The 8,201-nt window shown below is 61.3% G+C and overlaps 1 protein-coding gene and 1 non-coding gene across 2 annotated transcripts; both read right to left on the reverse strand.

Moving 5' to 3' along the window:
* Positions 1–497: 497 nt before the first annotated feature.
* LOC139703108 (melanoma-associated antigen D4) lies at positions 498–7,648 on the reverse strand. Its single transcript, XM_071606052.1, has 13 exons — positions 7,584–7,648; positions 6,366–6,606; positions 5,295–6,122; positions 4,713–4,916; positions 4,542–4,605; positions 4,347–4,426; positions 3,905–3,996; positions 3,218–3,297; positions 3,092–3,134; positions 2,680–2,742; positions 1,583–1,697; positions 874–1,304; positions 498–667 (listed from the first exon to the last, which is right to left on the reverse strand). The coding sequence occupies exons 2-13, from the start codon at positions 6,573–6,575 to the stop codon at positions 658–660; spliced, it is 2,220 nt and encodes a 739-aa protein (XP_071462153.1). The 5' UTR covers positions 6,576–6,606; positions 7,584–7,648; the 3' UTR covers positions 498–657.
* On the reverse strand, positions 1,928–2,057 carry LOC114082501 (small nucleolar RNA SNORA11). The gene has a single exon (XR_003580990.1). It is a non-coding gene; the product is annotated as a small nucleolar RNA SNORA11 (small nucleolar RNA).
* Positions 7,649–8,201: the final 553 nt, after the last annotated feature.

Consider the following 8,201-nt stretch of genomic DNA (forward strand, 5'->3'; position numbering starts at 1 on the left):
GGGCCCTCCTCACTGGGCTGAAGACTCCGTCCCGGGGTGAGGGTCCTGAATTGCCTCATGTTGTGCGAAGGGTTAAGGGACCAGGTCTTCATAAAAGTGGGGGCTCGGGTGAGTGAACCCTGTGGTTGCCCATGGGCACAATCATTCTGTGGTACGGTGGCACTAACCTCCAGGCCTTCCATTCTCCTGCCGCCTCTTGCCTACTAGCTGCTGCTACTTGAGCTGCCTTCATGGGGCATCACAAAAGCGCTTAAACTGGGGCCTCCTCCAACTCACTGTCCCCCCTCTCACCTGGAACTGCCACACCTCCCTGCATTCCACCTGTAACTGTACCCGTGAGCTTCATCTGCAGAGGCGAGGGCCACAGATCCAGGACAATCAGAAGAAGCGACCTTCTTACCAGACCAGCCAAAGGCCAATCATAGCCACACATGCACAGGTCAAGCAAGAGACTACCCAATTCATTTTGCAACTTTAATGTAACACTGATACCAAAACATGAACACACAAGAAAAAGCACACAACGAAAGCAGGAGCAGCAAGGGGAGCTTCGCGTTGCACGGCCCCTCCGACCCACAGGGAGAAGCGCCTGGAGTGCTGCTTAAGAGGGACTCTGCAGAGGCAGTCTGGCTGGATGAGGAACATCACGGCACGTCCTCAACGCTGTCTGGAACACGAGGAATAAAACGGAAACGGATGGATGGAGGCCCACAGCAACCAGCCAGGGGTAATACAAAGGGCAACGGGTATCATTCCATGTTTCCACAGGCTCACCACTGCCCTGCCCCTAGCCCTCCCCCTAGCCCTCCTGGGGCCTCCCCCGGCCTCCCCCACAGCCCTCCTGCAGGTCTCACGGCCCTGGGAAAATCTTACTGGATCCAGGAGAAGAAGCTGGCGCCAACTCGGGCGGCATTTCTGGTCCGGATGGTGGAGCTGGTGCTGGGGCCATCAAGGATGCTGGTGCTGGCCCCGCCGTTGGTGCCGCTGCTGACACCAGCTCTCCATGTGGCTCTCCTGTTGGCACGGTTGCTATTCAGAATGTACTGATGGTACCTGGCCCAGAACGCAAAGGGGATCCTGGCCCAGGCGTCGCCGAAATCCCCGTCCTCATCCCAGGTCAGCAGCTCAGACTGTATGTCGTCCCAGCTCCACCGCCCAATCAGAGCTTCGTCCCCGATATTCATCTGCGCCCTCATCTGGGCCCTGGCATGTTCCTCGGCCATCTCCACATCCATCGTCTTGAAAGCATCATCCACAGCCTCCAAGAAGTGAGCCTTCCATTCCCGGGGGTCCCGGTTCTGGTTCTGAGGTGGGAAACAGCAGCCTCAGTGCCAGGGCTACCCCACAATTCGGGCAGCACCTGCTGCCAGCCACACCCTCCTAGGCGCTTCAGGAAATGACCACAAAAAGAAAGACCCCTGGAATCAGGACACATCCGGCACAATCACGACCTCTGTGAACTTGTCTTCTTCGCTTAGGAACCGCTCAGCGTCCACGCGAGGAGGCCGTGACCAAGAAACGAACAAGGCATGCAAAGTGCCACCCCCCCGAGGCCTGTCACCCCACACAGGTTCCCAGGTACCTGGGCAATGAATCTCAGGACCCTCATCTTGCTGGTCTCATGGCGGGCTCGCAGGCCCCACAGAAACTCATACTCAGGCGGGCTGCTGTTGGGGATCTTCTTGTACTCCAGGTACCTGAGCCAGAGAGGAAAATGTCCTTGGCTTCTTTCCCAGCAGACCCATTGTGGAACCCATGGGTTCCATCGGGCCCCTCCTCTACCCCAGAGCTGCAGTTCGGCTGGCAGAGAAGGGCTGCCCCGCCTGCACCCAGTCTCACCCCCAGGAATTCCACCCCCAACAGCGTGGCCCTCACAGCTTCACAGCAGTGGGCCCACCCGGAAGCCACGTGCAGGTCAAGAGTGGACATGTGTAGGGCATATGCTCACGGGGAGGCCACAAGTGTTGTGCCTCTCATCATCATAGCCCCAGAATTCCTGTTGGGTGTGTTGTAAACAGAGGAGCCATTCTTCGGGCCCCCTGCTCTGAGCACACCCCGTCACTAGTGGCCCAAAACAAAGAAAGACTGCGGAGCCCCTGAAAGATGTACCATTGACAATGGCAGGGAATAAAGGAAAAAAAAAAAAAAAAAAGAGTCAGCCAAGATCTCCATGGGTTAGTCTAAATTCCTGACCCTTTTGTGTGTGTGTGCATGTGTGCCTGTCCACACACCTGCCCATCTGCCTGTGCACATGCCTGCCCGTCTGCCTGCCTGTGTCCCTGCTTGCATGTCCTCCAAGAACCAAGGGCAGGTTGGGTCTAGGCCTGGAACCCAGGAGAGCTGGGCGCCCAGCCTTTCCAGCTGTGGGCCATACTTGGAGACCTCCCTTCTCCAAGCCCCTGGCTCCTCAGGTGTACAAAGAGCAGGGGAAATTCCTGTGGCGGTCCATAGGGCAGGTGTTCAGTGACATGGTGGCCCTAACACACACATGCCCTCAGCACACTCCCAGTCAACACAGGCTCCCAGTTCCAGAGACAGCCCCAGAATTCTGCCCCCTGACCTCACCCGGGCTGGGCCCTGCTCGTGCTGGGTTACAAAATGGGATGGGCATGTCTTCTCCACCCAACTGGCACTGTGGAGTACCCCAGAGTGATGTGAGGTCAGCTCAGCAATACTTACTTCTGCTTCACGAAGTCATCTGTGATCAGCTTCCTCAGATCACCAAGGAAAGGGTGCCTCACCCTGAGTGCAAGCAAAGACATCCATGACCAGTGAGGGTTGCAGTGGCGGACATGGGCGGCAGCATTTCCGGGCACCTTCACTGGCTTCCCAGCCCGTGGGGACTGCCTTCCCAGGACACGGCACAAAGCAGAGGCCAGGTGACCCGGTGGATCCCCTGACTCTGTCTCTCTGAGGTGTCCTCTGTGGACAGAGCTCTGAGGGGGCTGAGAGATTGGCATCATTACTGCATCCATCCCTAGGGAGACCCTCTGTTCTCTAGCTAGCCCGGGCGCCCCACTCCTTTCTAATCCCGGGACCTCCTCTGCCATAGAAGAGCACCCAAGGGCAGGGGCCGAGGAGCTAGTCATACCCAGGGCGCAGTCCCATCTTGCGGAGTGCCTCCCAGAGGATAGCTGCGAGGGGAGACGGGGGACGAGAGATTGGCACCCAAAGATGAGACCGTGGCCAAATCCCCAGGTGCAGAGCCAGCACTCACCCTCGCTGGCACGGTTGCCATTCATGAAGATGACGCCCAGAATCACCAAGAGGAGACTCAGCCGAGGAGTGTCCTTGGTCCTACAGGTGGAGAGAGAGGGAAGGGATGATGTGCAGAGGCCACTGCCCTCAACGATGCAGCCGGCTCACCATCCACCCTCTCCCAGGTTGCCCATGGGGAGGGGAAATTCTTGGCAGGGATACGTAGCCTGATGCCCCATGGATCACAGACAATTCCACCTGGTGGAAAGAGACTTAACTGCCTCGCCCATAACCGGGGCATCTGATACCCCTCCCCCCCAGGGTTCTGCAGAGCATGGGGTGAGTCAGGGAGCACGGGCTGGGCAAGTGGCCATGGGGTGTCCAGAGGCGCCTTCAGGTGGGCCATGCCCACCTCAGGATCTGCACTCTACAGGAAGCTCTCCCTGGAGGACCACCCTGCTGCGCCCATGCCAGCAGGGATGCAGTGAACCACCTTCCTCCCACCCAAGGGCAAAAATCCCAACAGCAACAAGGTCTCGCCCCCCCAGAATGCTACTCATTTTATACAGCGGTCCCTGGGCACTGCAACCTCCCAGGGTGGGCCCTGCCGGGGGGGCCCTCCAGCCCTGGGTTCCTGGACCCTCAGAGGATGCAGACAGGGACAAGGCATCCCCAAGGAGGTCACGACATTCTTTCCCCTCCTTACTTCCCGAGAAGACGAGCTGAAGAATCCCGGGTGCAGATGAGAATGTACAGGTGCTCCTCCTTGTCGATTTCCTTCAGGTGGATCCCAAACTTCTACATGGTGAGAAAACAGAGTGAGATCTACCCCCACGCTGGGCATCGTGCAGCCAGCCAGTCAAGCCCCATGAGACGTGTCCTCCTCCCCTACTCCAAACCTGTGTGTGAGGGTGGCGGGGGGGGGGGGGAGGACAGGAGACCCACCACAGGAGACAGACTCTCAGAGCAGGGCCTGGGAAGGGGCAGGTGTCGCCCTGCGGGGGCAGTGGAAACTCACAGGTGGAGGGCTAGCGGAGGTCCCCAGAGCAGGCAGGGTGGGAACTGGGCCTCCAGGGGCCACAGGCCATCCCACTGCTCCACAGCTCTAATCTCCAGTGGCGTGGAGCAGCTTCTGTCCCCGCACCCACCTTTTCCAGAGTGTAGGTGGCTCGTTCAATGATCTCAGGGAAATGTTCGTCATATTCCCGAATGACGTCCTTCATCATGTCTGTGGGAGGGGGGCAGTTAGGGGAGGCACCCGGGCTGAGCAGGGTCCTCATAGCTGAGCTCCCTCAGCCAGTCATGCTGAAGGCAGCGGGTCGGGGCCCCGCTCTGCTGCCTACCTGAGCGCTTGATGGGGATCTTCTTGTAGTCCTTAATCATTAGGTATTTCACCAGCTTATTTGCCTGGAGGAGGAGGAACGCGGGGGTACATCGAGGCATGGGTGGCCAAACAGTGCTGGCCCGTGGGGTAGGAGGGGATGGTGACGCAGAGTGTGGACTTCTTATCTTACCCTCTCTTGCAGAAGGGTCACGTTGCGAGGGGGCAAGCACAGGACATGCCTCGAAGGTATCTGGGACCTTGGGGCCACCGGGGGCCGAGGGGCCGGCTGAGCCTGTGCCAAAGAGGGGGGCTGCGATGCTCTCCAGGTTGGTGGCACGGCGGGGGGCTCTCTCTCCTCCTCGCTGCTCTCATAATCCTCGACAAGGTGCTTGGACTGTATCATGAGAGAGAGAGGAGACAAGCAGGACTAGCAGACTTCCCGTGCCAATGCACCCGCCACACACCTTCCCCCCAACAGGCGCTTGGAGGCGAGAGTAGTATGAGCAGTGGCTGGCACGTGCTGAGAGCTTGCTAAGTGCCAGGCTCTGAGCCAGCCTCTTCTCCCACCAGCCCCGAGGGCTGGAACTACGTGGAGTCAAAACACACTCAGCAGCCTTGTGCTGCGGAAGCATGGACTAAGCTGGGATGAGAGTAGGGGGAGGGTGGGGAGGGGAGGAGAGGAGAGGAGAGGTGAGGTGGGGAGAGGAGAAGGGGGAGAGAAGGGGCAAGGCAGGGGAGCCAGGGGCTGTGCCGATGGCACAGGAGTCCATACCTTCTTTGTCCTCTTGCCTCCCATTCTGGTCCAGGGCTCAGCACTGTGCTGGGCAGTGGCAGCTGCCCCCTCCTGCTCAGGGATGCTTGTGGCCGCCTTGGCCTTGGCCGCGGCTGCTGCCGCCACGTTCTGAGGCTCCACCCACCGAGTCTTGGCCAGCGCCTTCCCAGACTTGGTGGTCTTGGGCCGGGTGGCTGACCCCTCCCTGGCAGGTGCTGCCTGGGGCACACAAGAGGCAGCACTGGGACCCTCTGTGGGGGCCTCTTGGGCTGGGGCAGGTCTCTTGGGACGAGGGAAGGCCATGCCACTGACACCTGCCGGCTGAGTGAAATCAAAGACATCGTTCTGGCCCAGGAAGGCTGTCTGGGGCTGGGTGGCATCCCTCTCGCTGGCACTTGGAGCCTGAGTGAAAGCACAGGCGGTGCTAGGGCCCTCTGCAGCAGCTTCCTGCGCCAGGAAGGCCGTCTGGGGCTGTGTGGAGGTTGCTGGAGCCCCAGGGGCAGCCCCCTCACTGGCGACTAGCGTCTGGGAGGTCTGCTGAGAGGCACGGCTGGTCTCAGGGGTGGCCCCCTGAGCCTCGGCATATGTCATTGGCTGGGCGTCCTCTACTAGGGCCTGCTGTGCGGCCCTCATCTGGTTAGAGATCGCCTGGTTGAAGGACCTGCGGGCAGCAGAGGCAGCAGCCCGAGCGGCTCGGTTGGAGGCGGCAGAGCGGGCTACGTTGGCAGCGCGGGCCTCCGTCTCATTGGCAAGGGTGTCCGGATCCAGCTGCAGTGCCTCCACCAGGGTCTGGGCCAGCACAGGGTTTTCCAGTTCCCAGGGCTCATTCTGCAAGGCCAGAGGAGCGGGGCACGAGAGGGGAGGGCATACACAAGTCGACACACTGCCATGGTGCTTCCCAGGAGGCCCAGCCTCCTCCCACCAGCTGGCCCTGGCCACCCCTCAGCAAGACAGGGAAGGTTAGGGAAAGCTGGCCATGCCTTGCCCACTCCGCCCTCCCCCTTCCTTCACCCACCCCGCTGCACAGGGGTCAAGGCTCAGGGCAAGCAGGTGCTCAAGAAGGAGCCTCACCGCTAAGAAGCGAAAGCCTGAACCCAAGCTCCCAAAGGCTCTCAGGAGATGGATGTCAAGGCTGGTGAGGGTGCCATAGCCACCGAAAGCACCAAATTCTTCATAGTCGTTGCCTCCAACCATCTCTTCCTCCCTGGCTCGCTGGCTCCCCTCATCCATGTCTCCAGAGTTGGAGTTTTCCGACTGCCCGCTGTGGCTTCTCTCAGCCATGCCACGGGTCCCAAGGAGAAGACAGCTCAGCCTGAGAGGGAGGGTGAGGCAGCTTCAGGGGGAGGGTGCGGGATTCAGTGAGGCGGGATCTCTCGCGAGCTGAGGGGCCGCAATCATCAGGTTACTAAGCAGTACAAGGCAGCACAAGGAGGTGGTGGTGGCGCAGCGGCGGCGGTGGCAGCAGCGAGGGGGTGGGGTGGGGGGGTCTGACGGGGTAGCCGCGGTCAGGGGCAGAGCCCCACCAGAGGGATAGAGGAGGCCCCGTCCCCGTCCCCAAAGGGCTGTTGACCACCGGCAGGCTCCCCATCCCTGAGGCTACGTTACAGCGTTTGAACTGGGGGTGCACCTGAGAGCTCAGGTCCCAAGAGTCCCGAAGGGGATGCGTTGAGAGAGGGAGAAACAAAGGGCTTGGGCTTGAGGACCACAGCTGGGGACCACGACCAAGGGGGAGCCGACACCAGGGCTCAGACAACAGCGACAGCCCCAAGCTCTGGGAAACCGAATCCCGGGGACCTTGGGGCCAGGTCCCCGCCAGGGCGGGGGTGGAGGGGGGATTCAGCTGATTCCGGTCTAGGCTGGGCTCGGAAAGGATGGCTAGGGGTGGATGGTGCATAGGATGAGGGCCTTGGACCTAGGCGAGGTTCCAACTGGAGCCCTGGTGAGCTCAGGTCCAAGGGCCGGGTCTCCGGGAAGGGGGCAAGCGGTCAGCTCCTCCGGAGTCATCTAGGAGCCTGGGGTGGGGGTGGGGCCTCGGACCTAAGGAAGCTCAGCTCTGAGCACACGGGTCTGCCCCACGGGTGGGGAGCATGGGCTCTGGGGCCGGTAGGCTGGGGTCTGGGCGCGCGGGCGTGATGGTCATAGCGGGGGTGCTCCTATCTCCACCTCGGGTCTAATGGGGTTCCGGTTCCGAGCGCTCCGGCTTTGTTCAGATCCGGAGGGCGGGGGCAGGGCGCAGCGTGTCGGGTTGCACTCGCCCTCGCCAGGTCCTGTCTGGGGCTGGATCCTTACCTTCCCTGGGGCTCCAATGGCGTCCGTCCTCAGCACCAGGAACCCCGCAGCCGCGCCCTCGCCTACTGCTGCCAGCACAGCAGCTCGGACCACCCCGCCCCTTTTCTCCGCGCACCCCCGGAGGCTGGGGAGCCTGCGCATGCGCGGACCCCTCCAGCCCTCCCGCTTTCCCAACAAAAGCCCTTTCCTCCAGGTCCCCAGTGCGCATGCGATTCCGCGGGTGGGTGGGTGGGTGGGCAGGGGGGCGGCGGGGTGGGGGTCTTCTTCCCGCCAGATGCCCCTTCACCCCTCCTCGTCCCACCGCAGGCGAGCTCACTCGTACCCCGCAGTACAGCTCCACGCACCCAAGTTTCTATTCTCAACCCACACCCCTCACTGTTGCACAATGCTTCTAGCTGCTGCCCTTTCACCCAAGCTCCTCCAGCCTGGTCCTGGATACTTTATGCCCCATTTCCCCGACATGTCCCCTTTGGCCACGTCAAAGAGGTCTCTGGCAGCGTCTGGAACCGCAACAAGTGGGAAACCCTCGACCTGTGACCTGCGGGGCCAGGAAACTGTTGGTGGCCAGAGGATGGAAGCGCCCCTCGCGCTGCCCTCCACCATCCATCTCTGGGGCCC

The sequence above is a fragment of the Marmota flaviventris genome, chromosome X (assembly GCF_047511675.1).
Source record: "Marmota flaviventris isolate mMarFla1 chromosome X, mMarFla1.hap1, whole genome shotgun sequence".
Taxonomy (NCBI): Eukaryota; Metazoa; Chordata; class Mammalia; order Rodentia; family Sciuridae; genus Marmota; species Marmota flaviventris.